General features: G+C 46.4%; 1 protein-coding gene across 2 annotated transcripts in view; it reads right to left on the bottom strand.

Moving 5' to 3' along the window:
* The window catches only part of SLC12A8 (solute carrier family 12 member 8), a 129,373-nt gene that overhangs the window by 21,294 nt on the left and 82,257 nt on the right, over positions 1–25,822 (bottom strand). Inside the window, exons 7-12 of one of the 2 annotated variants that reach the window (XM_060298188.1) lie at positions 23,940–23,970; positions 17,413–17,500; positions 16,519–16,550; positions 15,724–15,811; positions 7,500–7,646; positions 891–1,536 (exon numbers count right to left, since the gene is read on the bottom strand). In XM_060298188.1, the coding sequence (XP_060154171.1) occupies positions 891–1,536; positions 7,500–7,646; positions 15,724–15,811; positions 16,519–16,550; positions 17,413–17,500; positions 23,940–23,970 (1,032 nt within the window). The remainder of the gene's footprint in view (positions 1–890; positions 1,537–7,499; positions 7,647–15,723; positions 15,812–16,518; positions 16,551–17,412; positions 17,501–23,939; positions 23,971–25,822) is intronic. The other variant, XM_060298189.1, reaches the window with a different exon arrangement.

Raw genomic sequence — 25,822 nt, forward strand, 5'->3', positions numbered from 1 at the left:
CATTAAAAACCACCCACCAATTTGGAGGTAAAGGAGGAAAAGCAGGTGTACGGAAGAACGTAAAGCATTTATTTTTGGACATCTCCTTCTATGTCACCTGTCTCCTCCTCTCTGCCCACACTTGTCTGTACAGATCTCAGGAAGTAGGTTAACCGGCTTCAAATATAGGGAGACCTGGGTGTGATGTCCAGCTGTGCAAGGTATCAGCTCTGAGCATAGTATCGGTTTCATCTCTGTGACCTCACTGGGACTCAGAGTCTTCACCGGTAAAAGAGAAAATGCTAATATCTATTATATTACATGCAATAATATATGTAAAGCACCTAGAATATGGAAGACTAAAAAATTCTGAGTTCTCTTTCTCTCGGAATTTCTCATGCCCGGAAGCCTCCCTTTGAGAGTCTCTCCCTGTGTCTCTGTGCCTACAGATCTGAGGGAGCAAAGAAAAGCTGTGCTCCTAAAGCATATCTTCTTTCTCTCCATTCCCTCCTGCCTGGTTTGGGAGATTCACCTTCCAGAGACAAAACACACTGAGTCCTTGCCAGGCAGTTTGTCAAAACACATCTCCACTTCCCTTGAAAGGATAAACTGGTTTCATTCACGTTGGCTGATTTTTGAGTAAAATGAAATTAATATTTGATTATTAGCCATGGCTCCCAGCTCTAACATACAGGAGTAGCTAGAAATTTCTGTTCAAAATTAACTATCTATACCAGAGTAGAATTACAAAGTCAATGGGTATCTGACCATAACTTTTAAAAGTAAATACCAAACAAAATTCACAAGGATTTTAAACCCAGCTATAAAATGAACTAAGGACTTGAAAGAGGGTTGTGATAACTGAGTAGTCACCCAAATTAGGAGGCCCCATGTGATTCCAAAGCACCCACCTTCTCTGCTCGGCCTGGGCTGATTACTGGGCTCAGGGATGAGTTGTTCTCCACAGGCTCCCCCAGGCCGAGCCCCTTCACTTCTGGAACGCGGCATGTTCCCATGGGGCCCCTGCCCCTCCCAGGAGGCAGTAGGCCACCCGTCACAGCCTTCAGGAGGGAAGGAAGCAGGAGACCTGGGGTCTAAGAGGAAGCTCTCTTGGAGGGTTCGCTTGGTGGCCTTCTTGGTCTTCCCCTTCTGATTCTCTGGGATCCCGTGGCTCTCTCCTCCTCCGGGCTGGCCACTCGCAAGCTTCCTGGTTAGCTGGAGGAGCTGGTCCATGTCCTTGGTGAATTCTAGCAGAGTGCCCTCAGAGAGGTTCCAGGCAACGCCCTCAGAGCCACAGCTGGGAGTCTTCTCCAGGAGCAGGTGCTCAGAGCAGTGGAGAGCTCCCAGGCCCTCCCCGGGCACCGACTCAGGCACCTGTGGGAGGCTGCAGGCACCCATGGACAGGGAGAAGTAAGAGTAGTCCACCACGATGTATGTCAGCATGAAGTTGATGGTGACGATGGGGGCCAGGACGTTTACCTGACCCACAAGGACAAAGGCCATGGTCACCAAGCTGGTCAGGCAGATGGCAGCTACGGGTGTTTTACTTGGCCCTTTCTGCAGAAACAAAAATAACATGCAAGACCATGAAATTTCAGAAGAAAATCACAGTATTTGATAGAAACAACTCATAATGACTCAGCCACTTCTCCCATGTGACTCTTGGTGTGTTCCTAACTGTTCATCTACAAACTTGGGATCATGACATCCGACCCATGGGATTACTGTGAGATCAGAGCTAATGCACGTAAAATGCTTGACGCGGCCCTGGCACACAGTGGGCGCCCAACACATCCAACAGGCATTAACTGTATTAGTAACCATTAATGTGGGACAATCCTATAGAACATGGATTTCACAAATATTTCTCCTTTTGTCTTTCACTGGGTTTAACACCACCCTTGGAAATCAAAGAAGTGCAAAATTGATTCTTCCCATGCTTTAATGGAGAAAATGACCTGAACGGGAGCGGCAGACCCTGGAAGACATAGCAGAATCATTGGTGGCTGAGGTGGGGGAATTCTGATACTAAACATGCACATGCATGTTCTCATACACACACATTTATGCACATCTGTTATTAATGGAGGGGGAGTATGGTGACTTTTAGAAGGACAGGAGTGGAGAAAATGCATTAACTCCATATAATCTGCCACTCCACAGAAGCTGTTCCTTACAGTCACTGACACAGTTCTTGGGCCAGAAGCAATAGTCGCTTCTCAGTCCTTATCTTCTTTGGCCTAAGGATTACATTTGACCCAGCTGCTCACTCCCTGGTCTCCTCGCTTCTCTTGGTTCGTCTCCTTGTCATCGACTGCTCCTTAGTCTCTGTCACTGGCCTCTCCACATCTCTGAAATCTGCATTTAGAGCAATCCCCTGCTCCATCCTCAGTCTATGTTCCCTTCTCTTCTCTGTCTATGTTCCCTCTCTAGGATTTCAATCAGGCTCATGGCTTCAAATACTAGCTCAATGCTCTCAGCTCCCAAATTTGAATCTCCAGCCTGAAATGTTCCCCTGAAATCCAGACTTAAATATTCAACTATCTGCTCAGCATTTCCGGTTGATGTCTAATAGGATCTCAAACCTAGTATTTCCAAAACCAAACTGCTGATCCTCCAATGTCCTGCCTCTCAAATCTACTCCCCTGCAGCTTCTCCACCTCCGAAAATGGCCACTCCATCCTTCTAGTTGCTCAGTCAAGCAAAATTCTTGATGCCTCTTCTCACTCACTCATTCTCCTCCAGTAAACATTGTCAGTCTTACTCTCAGGATAGACACAGGATCTAACCACTGCTCCCATCTCCTTTATACCAGCACTCTGTGATGGAAGGGGCAGGCACGTCAGCCACTTTCAGATCTGACCCGTGAACCTCCCAGGTATGTTCCTCCAGCGCGTTCCCCTTACTGAGGGTTGGAACAGAGTGCAATCTTCAGAGTCACAAGATGAAGATAGTGAAGTCATCGTGGCCTGATTCTCTGAGGATCAGAGGCCCTGTTGACTTGAAACACCTTCCCTAGAACCTCAGAGTAAAATTTTTTTTAGAAAAAGGAGTAAAAATACATTTTATTGTTTTTGAAAATTACATTTTGGGGTATATTTGCTACAGTTATTTAGCATACTCTAACAATAAAACTACCAAGGATAAAATAAATCCTCATGAACTAACAAAAACTTAAAAGGAGGGTCCTAGGTAAGCGGAAGGAGGTCTTAGGTAAACTGTAGGAAATGCAAGTGGTCCAGGAAAGGACTTTGACAAGCGTGGGTTGGAAAGTGATAAAACAGTCACACATGAACTTCTGTTACCAAAAGACACATTAAGAAAAGTCAAGTCACAGAACGGGAAAAGATATTTGTGACACGTGTAACTGACAAAGGGTAATGCAGAATATACAAAGAATCCCTACAAAATAATTAGAAGACAGACAGCCCACTAAAAACAATGAGCAATTCCACGAATGGGTACAGGGTCTGCAAGAATGCCATACGTGAACAAGTCTACTACAAGAATGTTTGCCGCACTGTCTGTAACAGTCCCAAACTGGGACATAACATGACAGCAAGATGAGCAAATAAACTGCAGCCAATGAGGAAATGCTATATAGAGATGATAATAAACAAGACGCTATTACAAGCAAAAACACGGAGAAATCACATGCACATAATGATGTATGAAAGAAGCATGCCACATTCATATAAAGTTTAAAAAACAGGCAACACTGAACTAGGATGTAATCCAGAGGTGGCAAACCATGGCCCCTGGGCCAGATCTGGACACCATCTGTTTATGTATGCCCACGAGCTAAAGATGGTCTTACATTTTTAAAGAGTTAGGAAAAAAATCAAAGAAGAGTAATATTTTGTGACACCTGAAAATTACATGAAATTCTAATTTCAGTGTCCACAAATAAAGTTTTATTGGAAGACAGCCACACTTACCCCATTAGGGTACTGTCTGTGGCAACTTTCGAGCTACAACAGCAGAGTTGAGCAGTTGTGACAGAGTCCATAGGGCCTGCAAAGCCTGAAATATTTACTATTTGGCCCCTTTCAGAAAAAGTTTCCTGAGTAAAACCACAGAGAAAGCAAGGAAATTATCACAGGAATATGGATAGTAGCTTCCACAGTGAGAGGGACGGGGCTCCGACCAGAGAGGGTATGTGGAGGGGGGCATCAGGGGCTGGCAGTGTTCTTGGGTGGAGGTTACACGATGTTCACTTCATAGCCATTGTTTAAGCTGTTCATATTGGTTTTATGCCCTTTTCTGTATGCTGAATATACCTCAAAAAATTTTTAAAGTTTCCTCTCTCCCCCATTAAAAGAAAAATTGTACTAGTAAAATTTAATCATATGTAAAGAAGAGCTTCGACAAAAAATATTCCTCCAAAAGGCATGTGACAACTAGAGAAAATATTTGTAATACATGTAACAAAGAAACAGCATCTGTCAATTCAGAAGAAAAAGATGAACAATCACAGAAAAAAAAAAATGCAAACGACTCTTAGGGGAAACGGTGTTCAACACCTTTCCTAATAAGGGTAATGCAGATCACAAGTATCTTAAGATGCCATGTCTCACCGCACAACTGGCAAAAATTCATACCTGACACTGAGCTGTAGACAGGCTCATCTGACACTGTGGTGCTCAGGCACGAGTGCAAATGGCGAGCCACACGCCCTGTGTCCAGATACGCACAATGATAAACCAAGCTCATAACCATTAAATCAAGTATGTTCTGTCCTCCTTCCTCGGCAAATATAACTTCAGGACGATGGGGAAGGCCAGGTTCAAGTTTAGAGTTCCTGCACTCCCCGGAGCTCCTCACTGCAGGATCCAGCTCACTGCCCACCGGCAACTCTTGTCTTCCTAGACCACACTGCAGGGCGGGCTCACACCCACATGTGGATTCTCAGCCCACACCCTAGCCCTAAAATGGACAGGTTCGGGGAAGACGCCCTGGCAGACCCTGCATTTAGGCTGGGGGACATCTGGGAAGGAAATTCCAGGGTGTAGGATACCTGGACCATGGTCTAGAAGGTGGATATGGGATCTAGAAGGGCAGGTCCCCTTGACCTCATGAATTTCTTAGAGACCAGAACAGAGTCCTATAAAGCAGGGTCTTTTGGCCTGAATCTAACAGTCATGATGGCTATTGGGAAACAGGAACTCTCACACATCGCTGGTAGAAGTACAAAATGATACAAATTCCATGGAAGGTGTTTTGGCAAAATATCTATTAATGCTAAAAATGCACTTACCTTTTGATCAGCAAGCCCACTTATGAAAATTTATCCTATATCTATTTGCACATGTACAAAATTGTACACATACACACACACACAAGAGTATCCTTTGTAGCACTGTTTACTGGAAGCCATACTATCTATAGGGAACTGGTTAATAAACTACAGAATATACACATGATGGAAAAAGAATGAGAAAGTTCTCTCTATATTTATGTGAAAAGATCGATTTCCAAGCTATATTATATGAAGAAAAGCAAGGTACAGAACAATGTATATAGAACACAATCTTTTTTTTTAAACATCTCTATTGGAGTATAATTGCTTTACAGTGGTGTGTTAGTTTCTGCTGTAAAACAAAGTGAATCAGCTATACATATACATATATCCCCATATCTCCTCCCTCTTGCATCTCCCTTCCACCCTCCCTATCCCACCCTTCTAGGTGGTCACAAAGCGCCTAGCTGATCTCCCTGTGCTATGCGGCTGCTTCCCACTAGCTATTTTACATTTGGTAGTGTATATATGTCCATGCCACTCTCTCACTTCATCCCAGCTTACCCTTCCCCCTCCCCGTGTCCTCAAGTCCATTCTCTACGTCTGCGTCTTTATTCATGTCCTGCCCCTAGGTTCTTCAGACCATTTTTTTTTTAGATGCCATATATATGTGTTAGCATACGGTATTTGTTTTTCTCTTTCTGACTTCCTTCACTCTATATGACAAGACTCTAGGTCCATCCACCTCACTACAAATAACTCAATTTTGTTCCTTTTTATGGCTGAGTAATATTCCATTGTATATATGTGCCACATCTTCTTTATTCATTCATCTGTCGATGGACACTTAGGTTGCTTCCATGTCCTGGCTATTGTAAATAGAGCTGCAATTAATAGTTTGGTACATGACTCTTTTTGAACTATGGTTTTCTCAGGGAATATGCCCAGTAGTGGGATTGCTGGGTCGTATATAGTTCTATTTTTTGTTTTTTAAGGAACCTCCATACTGTTCTCCATAGTGGCTGTGTCAATTTACATTCCCACCAACAGTGCAAGAGGGCAGAACCAATCTTTGTAAAATTAGAAGAGAGAAGGATTCCTAAAAAACTAATAAAACCAGCTACTGGTAAGGCATGGGCGCAGATGAAGAAAGAGTAGGAAGACTCATGACAGGAGCAAAACTTCTCAGGGTGCCTTTTATATCATTGTTAGTTTTGAACCCTGTACACATATTATCTAATAAAAAATAAATGAAATTAAAATAGAATAAAAGGCATATACCACATGGAAGGTACTAAAGATGACAGTCATTTGTCCTACCCGCCCACCCTGACTGGTGGATAAGAAGTGGAGGAAGGTAAAGGGAGGAATTAAAGGTGACTTGTAACTATGTGGCCCCAAACAAGAGGGGGGATGGGCATGGGAAGGGGGTGGGGAGGACCCCTGTGGTGTTCCAACCACATAGAAATCAACTACAGCTTGCAAAACACATGTGTGGAAAGTGGGGTTCTGTTTCTTTCTCCTGTCACCCCTTCAGTTTTAGGAATGTCTCATTTGATGGTTCCATGATTCAACCAAGTTGTAGTAGGGTTTGGGCCGTGATGACTAACAGAGAGCCCAGAGACCAGAGGTGTGAGGAATCATCCTAAAGCAACCCCAAAGGGAAGGTGAACCTCCGGGATACAGTTAGAACTGCAAGGGCCAGCTCCCCTCCTCACGAAGAGATTCTTCCCTCTAGGCTAAACTTGGAGGATCCAGAATTTATTTATTTATTTTTATTATTTTTATTATTTTTTTGCAGTACACGGGCCTCTCACTGCTGTGGCCTCTCCTGTTGCGGAGCACAGGCTCCGGACGCGCAGGCTCAGCAGCCATGGCTCACGGGCCCAGCCGCTCCGCGGCATGTGGGATCTTCCCGGACCGGGGCACAAACATGCGTCCCCTGCATCGGCAGGCGGACTCTCAACCACTGCGCCACCAGGGAAGCCCCAGAATTTATTTTTATTAAAGGTTGTGGCACTCCCTCTCCCTGCTGTGCAGGGTCCACAGTGCTACGGTGACGGTTAGCTAACCCAGTGCTAAAGGGCCCTAGGTGGTTGTGACATTGACAGACACTTTGTCCATTGGCCCCAGACTAAAGCAGCCAGAGGACAGGGGTGCATTCTTGTTTCTCCCCACCAGAAGCGGACCAGCGGCTCTTATCAGAAAGACTTAAGCAATTTATTGGCCAACGATCAGGTTAGTGGCAAAATGTACATTTCTCAAAGAAAAGGTCACTCACCCCTTGCCCCAGACAGGCCAGCGCAGGAATCACTTTCTCCTGGGCAATGCACTGCAGGATCCGGGGTGCTCCGTAGAGGCCTCCCATACAGGAGGCCAGGGACGAGATGTATAAGCCCAAAAGGAACAGGAAGCCCACCAGGGACACCTATATGAGGAAGCAGTTTCATTATCCAGTGTCAGAACCTGCTTACGTACCTTTCTCTCCCCTGGCACCCACCCCCCCACACCCCATCTGACCATAAATCCTCTAGATTCAACATCCTGGATATATTTCCAATACCCCAGCCCCACCCCACTTCCTTGGCACTGCTACCATTTGAGTTTGACCTACCATCACTTCTTGTACGGACTACACAGAGGTTCTCAAACTGAGTGTGCGTCAGATTCATCCGGAGTGTTTGCTGAAACACGGATTTCTGGACCTTACCTCAGAGTTTCTGATTCAGTAGGTCTGGGGTAGGGCCCCAAGTCTGGATTTCTAACAAGTGTCCAGGGGATGCTGATGCAGCTGGTCTGGGGACTAACCTTTGAGAACCACCACCACCAACAATGCTAAGTGGCTAAGCTCTGTCCCCAAGCCTCTGCCAGTGTGACCTAAATGCACATCTGATCAAAATGCCCCTGCCATAAAAATACCAATGGCTCTCCATCCCCCCGACACTCCTGGCTCTTCCTGGTCTGTGACTCTTCCAGCCCCACACCCTGCACACTCAGAGTCTATCAGCATGATTTCTCTGCCTGCTGGAACCCTCTGTCCACACCCCTAATCTATTCATCGTCTGTCTCTTAAACTCCCAATTGTGCTTCAAGACTCAGCACGAATCTCCGCTCCTCCATGAGGCCACCCCCAGCCCGTCACCAGGTGTGCCTGGTGCGCCTCTGGGCTCCGCTGCACCTCAGCGTGAGGTTGGGGCACACCATCGCTTCCACTGGCTTCATTTCTGCAGGGCTCCCACCTGGTTCATCCTGGTCCACTTGGTGCCAACACAGAAATATAAATGCTGAGCAAAAGAATGAGATCCAGGACCCACGTGGCCCAGAAAGCACCAACAACAGATAGAATAAGAGAGGGCAGAGCTGTTCTGCTTCGTGTCACCTTGCACAGATCAGTGCTGCTGGCCATGCAGCTGTGTCCCACACTGTCTGTCATGAATCTATCTCTCCCTCCTGAGCTGGACCTCATCTGTACCCACAGGGAAGTCTCTCTCTTTTCTTGAGTATTTGAGGTACCTTCTCCTTTCTACTTTACTTTAGGCAAATGCCCCGAACTGTGTACTCTAAGTGCTTAATCGTCCAACTATTACAGTTGGGTTAGATTTCGTTTTCAGTTTTGTTACTTAACACCCTTCTCCATGAAGACTCTCCTCACCCCAGTTTTTACTTCCTTGCTTTAGCAAATGCACTGGGTCAGTGGCATCAAGCTATATGGAACACTGGCTAGACCTCTTTCCTGGCCCGTAAATTATCACCAGAAACCGGCATCAGCCAGGATTCTCGACCGGAAATATTTTTTTTAACAAAAATTTTTTAAACTTTATTTTAATTAATTATTATTATTTGTTTTTGGCTGAGTCGGGCCTTAGTTGCGGCACACGGGATCTGTCGTTGCAGCACGCAGGCTTCTCTCTAGTTGTGGCATGCAGGTTTTCTCTCTCTAGTTGTGGCACGTGGGCTCCAGGGTGCGTGGGCTCTGTAGTTTGCGGAGCGTAAGCTCAGTAGTTGTGGCGCGCGGGCTTAGTTGCCCCGCGGCATGTGGGATCTTAGTTCCCCGACCAGGGATCGAACCCACGTCCCCTGCGTTGGAAGGCGGATTCTTTACCCCTGGACCATCAGAGAAGTCCATGGAAATATTTTTTTAAGAATATATTCATAGGCTACTAGAAGGGTCACAGGATCGGTTGTCAGGAGACTGAAAGATCAGGCTCGGGTAAAGGCGAGACCCAAGGCTGGAGGCATATTCAGACCCCTGAACAGGAGCAGTCTGACCAAGCTGCGACCAGCACCTGCTGCCCTAAAGATGAATCCTCACCATACCTTTATCTTTGCCTCATTCATTACATTTGGAGCATCTGATGGGCCCAGCCTCAGGCACATGCCCTACCAGGGCCACAAAGGGACAGGCAAGTGAGAGTCTGGTCATTTGGACCCCTATAATATTAAATGGGGCTCACTCCCTTCAAGCCCTCACACAGGGAGAATAACCCCCAAATGGTCAGGGAGGACAGAAGTTTGATGGACAAGACTAAGGTCCACTATAGAGCCTACATTTTCCTTAATTCAGTGTGGATGACTTCTCCCTAAGTGCATGGCCTCATCTTGATCCCCAATAAATCTCTCCTCTTTCCTTCAATGTCATGGGTATCTTACAACTATCCCACTCACACCCTCCTTACCACTTTACTACTAGAAGAAATTAACGTCATCTAACGTTTCCCTCACCTCATTTGTATGCTCCCATGGCACCTTATTTCCTGCCCTGTGGTGCAGTTAATTACGCTCACGGCCCATCTTGCCAGCGGGCCATAAACTTCTGAGTCTCGTGCATCTTGGCCCCTCCCTGCCACACCTGAGTCTGGCGCACAGGGTTCAGCAAGTGCCCGCTGAAGTCATAAAGCTTCACGGCTTCACTGTGACTTGTGCCCTGGATGTCTTATAAAATTGTCAGATAAACTGGTCCCAGTATCAATCCCTGATCCATCCTGAGATACCATCTGTAACCTTTGTTTCTGTCTGTTGATTTTTTTTCTTTTAATGGACTCTGTGATGAAATTTTATCAAAAGCTTTTTTTGGAAAATCTGACCCAGTAGTTCTCCACTCTGGCTATACACGAGTCACCCCAGAAGTTCTGCTTTAATTAGTATATGGGACACAGACGTGGTTGATTTCTCAAAAGGCCTCCAGTGATTCTAATGTGCAGTGAGGGTGAAAGCCACTGGGCATGGTACACTGTCTTCATTGCATCCTCCCCTCAGAGAATTCTCCAGCACAGGCAGGCATGGTATTTCCTTGCAGAAATTTTACTGCTTCTTAACCAAAAGCTTATATACATTTGAGTTAAAAAAAAAAAATTCTTGGGACTTCCCTGGTGGTACAGTGGTTAAGAATCCGCTTGACAATGCAGGGGACACAGGTTGGATCCCTGGCCCGGGAAGATCCCACATGCTGTGGAGCAACTAAGTCTGTGCACCACAACTACTGAGCCTGCGCTCTAGAGCCCGTGAGCCACAACTACTGAGCCCGTGTGCCACAACTACTGAAGCCCGCGCACCTAGAGACTGTGCTCCACAACAAGAGAAGCCACTGCAGTAAGAAGCCTGCACACTGCAACAAAGAGTAGTCCCTGCTCACCACAACTAGAGAAAGCCCACACGTAGCAACAAAGACTCAACACTGCCAAAAATAAATAAACAATTAAAAAAAAATCTTTTTCAGGGACTTTCCTGGTGGTCCACAGTGGTTAAGACTTGGTCTTGCAATGCAGGGGACACCAGTTCAACCCCCGGTCGGGGCACTAAGATCCCACATGCCGCAGGGCAACTTAAGCCTGCACGCCACAACCAGAGAGCCCACGTGCTGCAACTGCAGAGCCCACACACTCTGGAGCCTGCATGCCACAACCAGAGACTCTGCGTGCTGCAACTAATAAGCCCATGTGCTCTGGAGCCTGTGTGCCACAACTAAGACCCGACACAGACAAAAAAATAATAATAATAAAAATAAATAAATAAATATATAAAAATAATTCTTTTTCATTTATAGCCTGCCCATTTGCAGTGGACATGAGTGGGAAGAAGACTGCCCAGGCTGGCATCCTTCAGTGATGGAACTGACCAGAGGACGTCTCTGGCAACATGAGATTGTGATATGGTGACCTCCATCCTGGCCAGCCTCCCCACAAATGCTCCCCAGGATCCCTGCAGAGCCCTGGGGCTGAGGGCCAAAGGGACAACTGTCCAGGTGTCAATTGTGGACTTATGTCCAGTTTGTCAATTGTGTTTCGAATGGCCTGCTCACTTGCCACTCTTTTATATAAAACTGTTATTCAGTCAATTTTCTGAAAAATAAATGAAATGTTGGTCCTCGTGGTTGGATATATTATAACAACTCCATTCTCTCTCTCTCTCTCCCACCTGAGTCCTGCCCCTTCCTTTCTCTCATCCATCCACCCATGTAGGGAGCATTTCCTGAGGACCGTGTAGATAACTGGCATAGGGCAAGGTTTTACAGGTGCAACAGTAAACTCCACAGCTTCGCTCCCAGCTGCGCAGAATGTAATCATTTTCTCTATTTATATGGGGCTGTAAACTTGCTATCTGTGCCAGTGGAGGTGGAAGTAAGAATCTATTTGAGCAGATGTGTGTCAACAGTTCTTTAGGAAAAAGTAAAATGTGCCTTTCTGTCTTCCACCGGCGTGAGTCATCACAAAAAGCTGTCTTTCTAAAACATTATCTGGGGTGTGAACTACCCTAATTTCTCGTTTCGTAACTACTGATGAAAATCATTAATTCGGCTCTCTGCTCTTGGTATTTGATCCCAGCTCCCATTGGAGCTCCAGTCATTGAGAGAGCCCACCAACCTACTGGCTGATCTCTTCTCTTGAAGGACTGAATATAAAGGCATTTCCAAGGTACTCACTCTGCCTTACCTAATTCGTGTGGCCCCTGGACACTACTGAGGAGTACATCCTGACACCTGTACGATCCCAAATGTATGACTATAGTGGTGCCTCAGCAGTTCCCTCTTTCTGGAGACATGAGTTTTCTAACACTGTCCTCATTCCATGAGTTGACCAACTTCGCAACTTTCAGGCAAGTTTTCTCTCTCACTTGATAGACACTTTCCAGAAGGAAACAAAGTCGGCTTCACTTCCTGAGAGGCAGAGCCGTGTCCACGATGGAGAGCAGAAGACAGGCAGGTGGGGCTGGGTGGCGGATGCTGGGCTGGGCTCCCCCCGCCAGCCACGAGCCCTGCCTCACCCCGACTTCCCAGGCGTAGCTTGTGAACGTGGGAAGCCGTGACTGTCTAATCCAAGAGTGATGACAGTTTTCCCCGTAGGATACCCCATGTTTCACTAACATGCTTTGCGGATACTGTTCCTACTTGGTCTGTTCTTTTTTTGCTAGTTAGCAAGCCCCAGAGCTCCTAAAATACTTGGTCTTTTTGATGTGTAATAAACATTTTTTCTTGGGCTGCCTACAAGTTTATTCTGAAAAAATTATTCAATCGATTTCATTTTACCCCTACTAATACCTGCTCTTTATACAACTCCTTTTTCTATAACCCAATAACATTGGGATTGACACTTTGGGGGCTTTTCCTATTCAGTTAAACATGTGGATTCACAGGAAAAAATCTCCCCACCCCAAAATGTGTCCTATCTGTAAGGGTGTCCCCACAAGGAGTGTGTAGAGAGTCAAAATGTGATAAGCTCCTACTATACACCAGGTATCGTGCTTTACACGGATTACCTCAGAGCCACCTTGACGTACTCGGGGGTTTTTAGAAAGTGTAACATTAGTGAGACTGACACCGAACATCCAGGAAAAAGTTCCTCTGGGGTAGGGATATAAAGTGAAAAGAAACTTCTGAGAGAAACCATGGGCTGGGAAGCCAAATAATTAGAAATAGATCAGAGAAGCTGCAGGAAACCCAGAAAGAAACAGATGAACGGACCCGCTGCAGGTCAGTGGAAAGGAATCCAGGGCAGCCAGCGGCCGCTGAAGATAAGTGTTCTGGCAGAAAAAGCTCGCGAGAAAGAGAGGGACGTGCTCAGAGGAGCTTCACGGGAGGAACGCCAAGGGGTGGATGCTGGAGGTCTGTGCCCAGCCCTCGGGGCACACAGACCAGACGGAAGAGGCCTTGCTTCCTTGGGCCCAGGAGAGCTCAGAGATGGGCCAGCTCAGAACCCAGGCCACAGCTAAGATGTGAGGGAGAGATGAGCAGTTTATTAAAACCACATGGGGGTGGCAGGTTGTGTCAAGGGACCACGTAAGGAGGCCACACCTGTACCTGCCAGCCTCTCGTGCTGTACCCTCCCATCCTCCAGGTGCCATGAGTACAATTGTCTGTGGCCCAACTTACTGCCCAAGTATAGTCCCTGCTCTGCAGCCGGGTCAGTCCCAAGGAGGGATGCCGAAGGGCAAGAAGGGAGAAAAGCCGGGTTTCGTGGCTTTGGGGGGAAAATCCCACATGGTTCCCTTTGTAGGGGACCCCAGGGGCAATGCACCAGGGCGCTGCTGCTGTGGAGCTGCCCTGGTTGGTTCCGTCTCTGTTCCCTCACTTGCTGCGCTGGCCCCTGCTTGCTACTGACAGTCAAGAACTCCATCTTTTCTTTCTTTCATAGGTTTTACAACAGCCTGTTCCGGGAAACAGTCTCTTGTCCTCTCCAAAAACCAACTGTCCACCCTCACCTGGTATGCGCGTAGGGACATTCCCACGTGCATTTGCCAGGCATGGTTTGGCAGGTGTCCCCAGCCACAGAAGGGCTTGCCTGCCTAGCTGTTTTAGTGCCTGGGACAGGTGGCATTTCAGACAAACTCCACCCCCTCCCTGACCCCATTCACGAGTCTATTATTAGTGGTGGAATCTCCACTCCACGAAGTCTCCCCTGCGCTGTCCGTGGAGACGCTCTTACACGCTTGCTGTTGTGGCCTTCCTCGGACACAGGCTGCCTAGGCTCCCACACACCCGTTCTTAGCTTCCCCGCAAAGCCGGGGAAGGAGCTGAGAGAGGAGACCCCGCCCAGGGATCACTGGCCTCCCTCCATCCAGATCAGAGTCTCTGGTGGTTGAAGGGACCTCCGTGGGGGAATCCACGAGGAAGAACCGGCTTGTGAAGGGGCAGAGCTAGCTGGCCACTGGCATGGTGCAGACAGCAGCTGGCAGCTCCCTCAGGCCAAGGCCCAGCTGCTCCTGGAGGCCTTTAATCCCTCTGATGCGGCCAAGCTTTTCATTCCACAGTTAGAGAAGAGGCCCCTGGGAGATGAAACGCAAGACGGCAGCGAGCACGGAGATATAAGTGGGGGAAGCTGATGTTGATTCCTCCCCTGAGAGTAAACCTTGCTCGCCTGCGGTGGCGGGGGGCGGATCTAGGACCTTGGGCCCTGGGAGGTGGGTGTCAGCGCTCTCACTACCCAAACCGCTCCCCCTTTTAAAACCTGCTTACACGGTAAGGCCAAGACCCCCCATCCCCCCAAAACAAATATCACCCTGACACCGGCGTCTACATGCCTGAAAAAGAAACCTGTGGCAATGTGAAAATCAAGCCCAAACGTAGCTGTAAAATGTAGCTCAGAGTTTCCGGCCCCAGGTTGCCCCAAGCAGTGCCCCTCCATGTGTCTGCAAGGCTGCTTTGCAAACCCTCACACCAGAGAAAAGGGTACTTTCTCCTACATATGAGCAGTGATACTCAGGAGTTAACCGAGTAAGAAAACCTCCCTGGCCTGGCGCATCTCTCTGATGCATGACAGCAATCTCAGGGCCCACTTTTCCCCCAGGGAACTGATGGGAAGATAGGAGTTTTGGGGAATTTCCAGAAGAATGTGTGCAAGTCTTATTCTCCTGGGTTCTAGAGACGCCAAGTGAGTGTCCTTGACTGTCACATGACCTCCAGCCTGTTCCAGGGCTGCTGTGGAACATCAGGAATTCGCTAATCTTCTGCGGGCAGAGGGTGCAGGGCTCAGGAAACAGATACTGAAGCCAAATCCACCCGGGGCCGCCTCCCTGGGGAGCCCGAGGGGACAAGGGGCCTCCAGCCCTGCCTCTCACCGCGCTTCACCTTGGCGCCGGGCTTCCGCCATCTGCCTCCACCTTGCCACCCTCTTTTCCATCCATCAGCCTCCTCCTTCCTACCCGTTTCTTGCAAGTAGCACTTCCTGCTTGTGGCGGAAGGGGAGGCTATTGGCAAAAATGAAGGGCTGCTGGAGCTCGGGATTTCGGGGGACCAGATTGTTTCTGCCCTGATTTTCGACATGAAGGGATGCTTGTGTCCCCATTACTTAGCACCTGCATGCATGTGCCTTTTCAGGTGTTGTTACCCGGGTCTAGGGATCCATACGAAGGACCTGCATCTTCCCCATGGTTTTGGCCCCTGTACTTCAGTCCTGAGCCCGAGACTACATGGATCCCCAGGCAGGGCTGCAAGGGGGAGGCAGCCACTGCTGCTCAGAGCCAATCAATGACCCCGCGGCCTGAGCCTGTCGGGCAGTGCAGGACTCACCCACCTTTTCTGCTATCAGGAAGTCATAGCGAAGGGCCCCTCGGGTGCAGATGGTGCCCAGCAGGAGGACAAAGACGATGTACAGAAACCACCTGCAAGAAACCCAAGAGCAGAGCAGAGCTGCCGCCTGCCCTCGCCCAGCCCCATCCCAACCCACCCCACCCCACTCAGCCTACGGGTTCCCAAGGAGACCTGTCCCAGAGGACAGAGCAAGGCCCATCATGAGGCCTCCCCAGCTTGTCTGGGGGGCACTTCCAGTACTTTTTCTCCTCTAGCATATTCCATACACACACACACACACACACACACACACACACATCTATATAAACGTATCATTGTTTTGCCTCTTTCTTACATTACAGAGATTGTTGGGGGTGAGCAGCGGCCCACCAGGCCTCTAGGTAGCCAGGATGCAGGCCGGGGCTGACTGGTAGCCCTGCACCCCATTATCCTGCAGCAGAACAAGCTGATCATCTTTCAGGCCTTGGAGGCCTGCTGTTCCTTGGCCCCCAGGTGACAGAGAGCCAAGCCGCACGTGAAAGGCCAGCAGGGACCTGGCTCTGCCCTCAGATGCCCTGTGACCTCGATCAAGTCACATGACCCCTGCGGCCTCATCCCCATCTGGACAGCGGGAGGATGGGCTAAAGGCTCCTCCCGGGACCTCCCAGCTGTGACCAAAAACGAGACAGGGCTCTTTCTTTCCCTTCCTGCCTGACACCCAACCTTCTCTCTGTCAGCCTCATTTTCTTCCCGACGAGATCACCTTATTTAGCACAAAACAGAGACAGGTGCTGTGTACCTGGCTAGAAGCAACAGTGCCATCATGACAAGCTAAAAGCAAACACAGCATCGGTGAAACAGACACAGTAATATTTTTTAAAACATCACAGTTAAAATAATACAGGCACTTTAACCCTCTTGGGCCCTTGTCATGTCTGGGATCTCATTACCTTTCACGCCTACCCAGTGAAGGCAGAGGAGCTTCTTCCCGTGTACAGAGAGAAAACAGAAGATTCTAGAAGGTCAGAAACAGACCCAAGGCACCCAGCCTGCTTGCGTGGGTGGCAGAGTGCGAACTAAAATAGGGACGCCTGACAGCCTTGCGGCAGTGCCAGGGAGGCGAGCTGGGGGAAGAGGAGAGTCAGCCTCTGAGCTCCTACTACGTGCTGTTACACACAGCATCTCCTCCACAATCTATGGGGCACCCATGTTCTCATTACCTCCATTTTACAGAGAAGAAAAAGGAAGCTCAGAAAGTTAAGTAAATTGCCTGAAGTCACACAGCCAACCAGCGGCTGGGCTGGGATGTAAATCGTAGTCTGTCTGACGGCAAAATTCTTCCTCTTTATATTCCCTGCAATGACCCTGGAAACTCAAAGGTTACAAAATGCCCAAGTTCAAAATGGGGGTGGGGGAGGGGGAGGGGCAGGAGTCTGAGGAAAAAGGAAAGAAAGGATTTCATCTTGGTTAACAAGCCTCCTCCTTGCTGCATTCCCAGGCAGCGGGTAGGAAAGGGCAATCGTCTGAACCCACCAGACGTGAATTTTCCAGCTGGCTGAGTGTTAAAAGGAGGATTGGAATATAGAATAGATAGGTCACAGTCGGGGCACTCTTAGAACTAAAGGAGCAATCCCCTCTTTTGCCTGGGGTTCTCTCTCCCTCTCTCCAGATGATTGCCACCAGGGGAACTTACGAGATGCCAACAGCTGCTAGGGAGCCCAGGGGGATGCTGGCAGCAGGCTCCCTGAGGTCGCCCCCCATGTTGAAGCCGGCCATGACTCCTGAAAGACACCCAGATGGGAGAGAAGGGTGAGCTGCATACTCCACGAATCATCTGCCCCTCCTCGGGGCCCTCTCCTGGAAGGGATCCCAGGGCCAAGCCCTCCCATATGCAGCTCTGCAAACTGCACTTCTCAATCTCCCCTGGCAACTGGGGAGGCATCCTCGAGGCATGAAAGGGACCTTTGTGGGTTGGGTGAGTTTGGGTGGAAAGCCCTATTGGCTTCAAAAGCATCTTATGGCCCAGTGCAAAGTAATGAGGGCCAGGGAGACGTCTGGCAGGCCACACAAAGGTCCCAAGGCCACATGCTGAGCTCTGAGCTCTGCTTTCCAGATGGACAACATCCAGGAGAGGCTCCGCCTTAGCAAAGTGCCCACCACTGCCTGCTCAGCAGAGTTCCTTTCCTCTGCTGCCCACAGACTACACTGGGGTTCAGGGGTCCCAGGGGCAGGTCTCAACCAATATTCGGAGCCAGCTACCATGTTCAAAGCTCCTGAGCTGCCAAAGGGCTCTAAACAAACTCCAAAGAACCATCCTGATGCTACCAACACTGAGTGGCGAGCTCCTTTTCATCATGGACTCTATTCCCCATGAACACGCGTGAAAAGCAGTTAGTCACGATAAGGAGGAACAGCACAGTGCGGGACGGTGAGGACATCGCTTCAGTCCAAACACACACACACAGGAAACCAACAAGACAATGTGCTCTGAACATCACAGGTGGGTCCAGCCCACATGTGCTCTACAAGCCCACAGGAGTGGGTGCATCTTGAACGTGGACTTGAAGGAAGATTTGCAAGGGCTTAGGGAGAGGAATGGGTCTAACCCCGTCATTACAGATTTATGGAACCTTTGAACCTGACAGAGCCTGTGTTAAGCACTCTTCATGCATTTTTTATCTCGTTTAATCCTCACAACAACCACATCAGAAAAGTAGAATTATTTCCCCAATTTTATAGAAAAGGAAACTAGTGCTCAAAGAGGTTAATTAAAATAGCCTCCACACATTTAGTAAGTGGCAAAGCTAAGATTCAACCCTGGTCTGTGTGATTCCAAAAATTGTACTCTTAACGTCCTTGCTATAATGCTTGAGGGAACTCAAGTGCAGTGGAGTGAAGTGAAAGTTTGGGCCCAGAAAGTTAAAGCAGAGCTATTTCATAGAGTACTGTGAATGTTGGACCAAGGCGGGGACCTGCATAAACCTTGACCCAGCAATTCCACTACTAGGGTTGTATCCTAAGTAAACAGTCAAGGATATGAGTAAAGATTTATCCAAAAATGTTTATAAATGCTTGTTTATAATAGTGAAAATTATAAACAACCTAATGTCTAAAAATAGAGGATTGGCTAAATATGTGATGATACATCTTTCAATAAATACCAGGTCACCATTATTGTCAGGGATACGCTGTGACATGAAAAGAGACTTCAAAGCTATCGCTTCAATTTCAGAGGCATATTCTAAAGCAGGACATATGGTATGATGCTATTGTTATAAAAGAAAAAAACAGATAAATAGATGTGTAGAAAACTGAAAAAGGAACTAGAACATGTTTCAAAATCTTAACAATGTTATTGCTGGGTGATGGAAAAACAGATCATTTTCTATTTTATTGTCTATCTCTACTTTCTTAATTTTCTATAGTGATCATTTTGAAGTAAGGGAAAAGTAATTCTTAAAGGTCTTTTTGTTTAAAATAGCATGTTAGGCACATTTTCTTTCTTCTCATTCCCCTCCCTCCCAAGATCCTATTAAAAGGGTAGTTAAGGGGGAAAATGGATACATGCCTATAAGCAAAGAGCCTTAAGTAGATGAAAAGTTTCTACAAATGTCTGGAACATAGAAAATAGAGAAAATGATACAGAATAAAAGGGAAGGAAAAGAAAGCCTTGGAATGTTTCTCTAGAAGATCTAAATAAACTGCCCAAGGAAAACCAGGGCCGCTAGTGTGGATGTTCACACCCCAAATGAAGCCCTCCTCAAGAGCCAGCCACACCCACAAATGTGCTGCCGTCAGCTCTCCCATGAAGGAAGAACCCCATCAGGGAGACCCGCATACACTACAGCAGGGGACCCACACCAGCAACCAAAGATCGCCAAGTGTGTAACAAAACCCAGCAACAAATACACAGATACATGCATGATAAAAACAGAACCACCTGGGCTGGAAGAAACATACAAATCAGGACACAGAAGAGAATTCTGAAGAAAACACTAATAAGTGGCCCCAGACACATCCAAGAAGAATATTCTACCTATAAAGTGAGATGCTATGAAAAACAAAAAATAATCTAAGAACAAGAAAAAAGTTTTGGAAATTAAAAACATGATCACTAAAACAAAAAATGCAGTGGAAGATCTAGAAGATAAAGTTAAGTTAATACCCCAGAATTTAGAACAGAAAAATAAAGGGGTAGAAATTTTGAGCAAAGAATAGGAGAAATAGAGGAGAAATCTTGGAGTTACAACATCCAACTAACAGGAGAGAACAGAGAGAGAGAACAGAGAAAATAAAAGAAAATAACCAGGTAGCAATAAAAATAAATGTCTTCAAACTGAGGCAGACAAAAGTCTGTATGTTGAAATATCCCATAAAGTAAACAACAACAAAAAAGTCCACACCTAAATGCATCATTGTGCAATTTCAGGAGAAATCCTAAATATTTCCAAAGATTAAAAACTGAACACTTACAAAGGAACAAAAATTAGACTGGCATCAAACTTCTCATCAGCAACCATGAATTCTACAAAACAATGGAGCACTGATATTTAAATTCTGAGGAAAAGCTATTTTGAAACTAGAGTTTCAGCCAGATTACCAGTTAAGTGAAAGTAAAGTTAAGCTAACAAGGGCTTAGCCAGATTACCAGTTAAATGAAAGTAAAGTTAAGCTGGCTTCCCTGGTGGCGCAGTGGTTGAGAGTCCGCCTGCTAATACAGGGGACACGGGTTCGTGCCCCGGTCTGGGAAGATTCCATGTGCCGCGGAGCGGCTGGGCCTGTGAGCCATGTCCGGAGCCTATGCTCCGCAACCAGAGAGGCCACAGCAGGGAGAGGCCCGCGTACCGCAAAAGAAAAAAGTAAAGTTAAGCTAAAAAGGGCTTAGGAAATTTACCTCCCACATATGGTTTCTTTCTTTTTTTAATTAATTAATTAATTTTTGGCTGCGTTGGGTCTTCGTTGCTGTGCACGGGTTTTTTCTAGTTGCAGCAAGCGTGGCCTACTCTTCGCTGTGGTGTGTGAGCTTCTCGTTGCGGTGGCTTCTCTTGTTGCGGAGCATGGGCTCTAGAGCACAGGCTCAGTAGTTGTGGCGCACGGGCTTAGTTGCTCCGTGGCACATGGGATCTTCCCGGACCAGGGATCGAACCCGTGTCCCCTGCATTGGCAGGTGGATTCTTAACCACTGCACCACCGGGGAAGTCCCCACATATAGTTTCTGAGGAAGATACTAAAGCAAGTACTCCAGCAAAATGAGGATATAAACTGTGAAGGAGAAAAACACATGATTCAGAAAGCAGCGATAATAACTCAGGAATTTATAAGTCCCAGAATAACCGTTGTACGGCAGAGAAACCAGTAGGGATTGAGGCAGAAGAATGGAGGCCCCAGTAGGGATGCCTCTGGATGGGAGCTGGATTCAACACAATGGACAGTATGAATTATTTTAAGAATACGCTGACTGCATATTTTGGCAACAAGAAAAAAAAGCTCATTGAAACTCTAGGAAAAGTGAACAAGAAAGTCAACACTTAAACATGAAGCAAACTAAAATATGACATGATTTTAAACAACTAATAAAAATTTTTTTTAATTAACCCATTTGGCCGTGATACTCAGAACATTCTCCCCGAAATGACACAAGGACCACATCAGAATAGCAGTAAAGGAAATGGAATTCTAGCCCAGCCCATTCTAGTCTTCAGTGAACAGCTACATAGTCATGGTAGTATATACGTTTATTGCTTTTTAGCTTCTAAGATTGACCTACAGACGTAGCACAGAGGACTTAACTATAGCTACAAAGTAGAATACAAATATTACCTACCTTGATGAAGTGAAAGTAAAGCTATAGCTAACGGCTATTTGGAAATGAAAAGAGGGAAGAGAAGTAGAGGGAAGAGAAAAGGCACTTATATTTTTGTTGTAATAGTGTGGGAAACAAAAGTCCCATGACCTTCACTCAGGACTGGCTTGAATGTTAGAAGCTTCGATTAGTTTAATAAGAAAACCTGAAAGGTGAGTTAGCCATTAAATTTGTTAGGTCAATAAGGAAACAGCTAGCAAATATTTATATACCAGTCGCAATAAATTTTAAGTTAATGCTATAACTTATTCTGTATCTTGTCATCATAAAGGGGAGTTTCTAAGTGTTTGCTAAAATGAGCAAGAAATTTCCAAGAATACTGAAGCTTGTCTTTGAAGTTCCAAAGCCTTTTGACTTGCAATCTTAAGACAAAAAAAAATTTTTAGTAGAGTGTGTGTTTGAGTGAAACTGTGTTCACTTCAAGTTGTAAACTACAGCTTTCATGAGATTTTGCCCATTCACCTGCTAATAATCTACTTATAGCTTCCCTAATATTGCTCTAAAACACAAATATAAAAGGATTATTCAGATTCCCTTAAAATTAGGGATTCCCTTAAGATTACTAAAGCATGCCTTGTAAAAATATTTTACACATAAAATAAATATGACCCTAACACATTAATCCTAAAACACAACACAGAATATTAATTTCCCATACCAACAATAAGGAGTGAAGGGATGTAGCCTAGAATTGATAACAGAGATTTAAGAGTATTATTTAAAGTTGTAAAGGCAATCAAAAAAGAACTAAATATTAAAATATAACTATCAAAAATTGGGAAGTGGATGGAGGAACATGTAAATGAGCTAAACTTTCTCTATTTCTTAGCAATGGAGTCAATAAATTACGTCTGGACTTTGATTAATCAATCAGGTTACAGGTATAGGCATATTGCTTGGTAATGTAGTTAGCTCCCAAAGTATTAAAAATGGTTGCCCCCACGGAGGGGCTCTTTGGGCGTAGGGGGATGAGAGACTACTTTTTATGCTTTATGTTACAAGCACCTCTGCACTATTTTTTTTTTTATCACGTGCAAGTCTTATTTGGATCAGAAGAGGAATGCCCAGGACCTGCCTTCCTCTGACCAGCGCTCCTGGGACCACGTCCCGTCACCGAGGCTCTGCTTGAGGGCTAGGGCCCCACTGCTTGCTGCCAGACAATCTGGTACCAAGACCAACCCCGGCCGGATCTCCATGTTTACCTGATTCCCAGGCCCCACTAACTTCAATCATTAACACCACCCCTTTCTGGACCTCCCAAATTCTGACCGTTTTCCAAGGTTCTCACCTGTCCCCAGGTTTACTGGTGCTTCACCTGCCTGGCCACATTGCTTCCACCATCTGCAGTGACCTCATTCTGCCCCCAAGCCCCTGGCAATTTTATGCAATTTTATTCATTCAGCTTTTTGAGATTACATACTGCTATTTACTCTTTGCCATTTTAGTACCTCCTATAGTTTGTCGTGTCATTCTGTACTCCTTCCTTCACATCATTTACAAAAGTTAAGAAATGAGGACCCACGAGAACTCCATTCCTATAGATGCTTCTGTCTAGGAAAGTGATTGATCAATCCTAATGGCTTAATCCTAATGGCTTCCTGCTTCCAAACAGGTTCTGTATGCATAACGAACAAACGCCCTTTTCTTCTCCCCACCACAATCCCTTCCACAGTCAATGACCGGGCCCTTGATTAGAGGTCCCACTAGCTGGCCTGCTGTGGGGTACATGGGGATCCTGGTCAGTGGGAGCAGAAACAGCTGACACTGACACAGGCCACCCTCAGAAATGGGTCAGACCCAGACAACCAGGACGTGGGCTTCAGGGACAAAACAGAGAAGCCAGAAAATAAGTAGTCAGTGCTATACACAAAAAACCCCAGAGACAAGGAAATGGCGGCACCTTGCACTCCAGACAGGAAGCCTCAGGGTGACTCCCGTGGGTGTTCTGGGCACACCTGTTAGATTGTTTTGCACACTCTGGCTCCCAGAATTTTGCCCTTGCACGACTACACGATTCTTGAGCAGATGATCTCTAGTTCTAGTGGACTATAAATGTCTTGTTTGCCAGTTAGATTTAGAAAAATTATTTTGATTTCGTATTTTTTCACCCATGCTTGTCAACTATAATAGAGATTCCCTAGTTTGCTTCCTTTCTGCTTCTGGTGCAATTTAAAAATACTATTATTAATGTTAGAGCTAGATTTAGGGTGGGGGCGTGTAGTAGAACAGATACTATTTCCCAGAGATATTTACAGATATGGCACTAAAACAAAAAGGTTCCATGGTGGGTGGGCGGGGGGAACGTTGGGAAAACATAGATTAAACAAGATTAGAGAGATTCTTGCTGCTGGACTTACCATATAACATGCTGGTTTTCATTGTCCATCTCTAAAAAGAGAAATGTAGCACACAGTATTTCCCAAAACTTATTTGACATTGAACACTTTTTAAAAAAATGAAACACTTTATTCACTGTTAGTGTTCCATGGAGCACAGTTTGGAAAACACCAAGTGTCCATTTTGGAATTCCTATTTGATCTTTACACTCTTCTTGGCAGGCTTCCTAAAATTCTTTAAAGTGGCTATTTAGAATCAATGATTCTTAAAGCTGGAAGGTGTCCTAGAGATCCCTGACTCCAGCCTTTTATTGTATAGATGAGGAAACCGAGTCCCAAAGAGGGGAGGCGATTTTGCACATGTTTTCAAGCCAGTTGCTTGCAGAACCAGCAGAACTCATCTTCAGGTTTCCTGATCTCAAGTCAGTGTTATTTCCTCCACATCATACAGTCTCTCCATTTCTTTCTAACATCCCTGCTTTTCTTGGATTTTTCTTTTTTTTTTTTTTTAATTTTTTTTTTATTTTATTTTTTTTTTTTAACATCTTTATTGGGGTATAATTACTTTACAATGGTGTGTTAGTTTCTGCTTTATAACAAAGTGAATCAGTTATACATATACATATGTTCCCATATCTCTTCCCTCTTGCGTCTCCCTCCCTCCCACCCTCCCTATCCCACCCCTCCAGGCTGTCACAAAGCACCGAGCCAATATCCCTGTGCCATGCGGCTGCTTCCCACTAGCTATCTACCTTACTACATTTGTTAGTGTGTATATGTCCATGACTCTCTCTCGCCCCGTCACAGCTCACCCTTCCCCCTCCCCATAACCTCCCTCGGTAGTTGTGGTGCATGGGCTTAGTTGTCCACGGCATGTGCGATCTTCCCGGATCAGGGCTCGAACCCGTGTCCCCTGCATTGGCAGGCGGATTCTTAACCAGTGCGCCACCAGGGAAGCCCTGGATTTTTCTTTTTAAAACAGAGTCACTGCATGATTAATTTGGGGTGACCCCCCGCCCCAACAAGAGTGCTGAACTTAATTAAAATCAGCATCAGTTTACTCACAGGAACTTCTGTCACCAGTTCTGAATCACTAGTCTGTCCTGGTCCAGGGCATTTCCCCTCCTCGTTTGTCTTGAACAGCCAGTTCCAGGAAGCAGTTAATTGCTTTACCCCAAACAAGTCCTCGCCCTGTATCAGGATGATGATATGGGCTGCACCTTGTTACCATGTGACTTAGGAAACAGCTTCCTTCATATGGGTAAAGCCATCTGACTCGCTCTTCCACCCTAGTCCTAAGGCCTTTTGGCACATCTTCACTGTCTCAGCTTTAACTGTGAGGGTGAGGGTATCGGCCATCACTTTACCAGCTCGGGTTGAGGAAGCTAAACCTCCAGCGCCATCCAGACCTTCCTGAGCATTGCCATGGTGCTTACGGTTTGGGTAGGTGGCAACAGGTGAACTGAGGCTTGGTGCCCTGACTCATGTCTGTGACAACAGACATGGATGGCCAGGAGAGGAACTGACCCCTGAGACATCTCTAAAATCAGCTCTTGATTAAAATAACCAGTATAAATGTCAATTAACCACTTACCAGCATCTGCGAAATAGCGGTCGTCTTTTTCTCACCACCCCCTTCATCAACCATGGCGCACAGAGATCAAAGTCTTCACCTGTTGCCTATTATCACAATCCCACTCCCACCCTATTTTCTTTTTTGATCCTGAAAATGAGAATTCGTAAGGAAAAAAAAAGTCTAACCGTTTTTTCTAGGCTTTTCTGGTTTCTGTTAGTTGGTCGTTAAAGGACCACTTACCCTTTCTTGAGGAACTTCCAAGCTTCCTCCTGGGAGCTTCTTGATCCAAATCTGTGACCTTAGAAAACTTCAATTTTCTCTTTCCATT

The sequence above is a fragment of the Globicephala melas genome, chromosome 4, assembly GCF_963455315.2.
Source record: "Globicephala melas chromosome 4, mGloMel1.2, whole genome shotgun sequence".
Classification (NCBI taxonomy): domain Eukaryota; kingdom Metazoa; phylum Chordata; class Mammalia; order Artiodactyla; family Delphinidae; genus Globicephala; species Globicephala melas.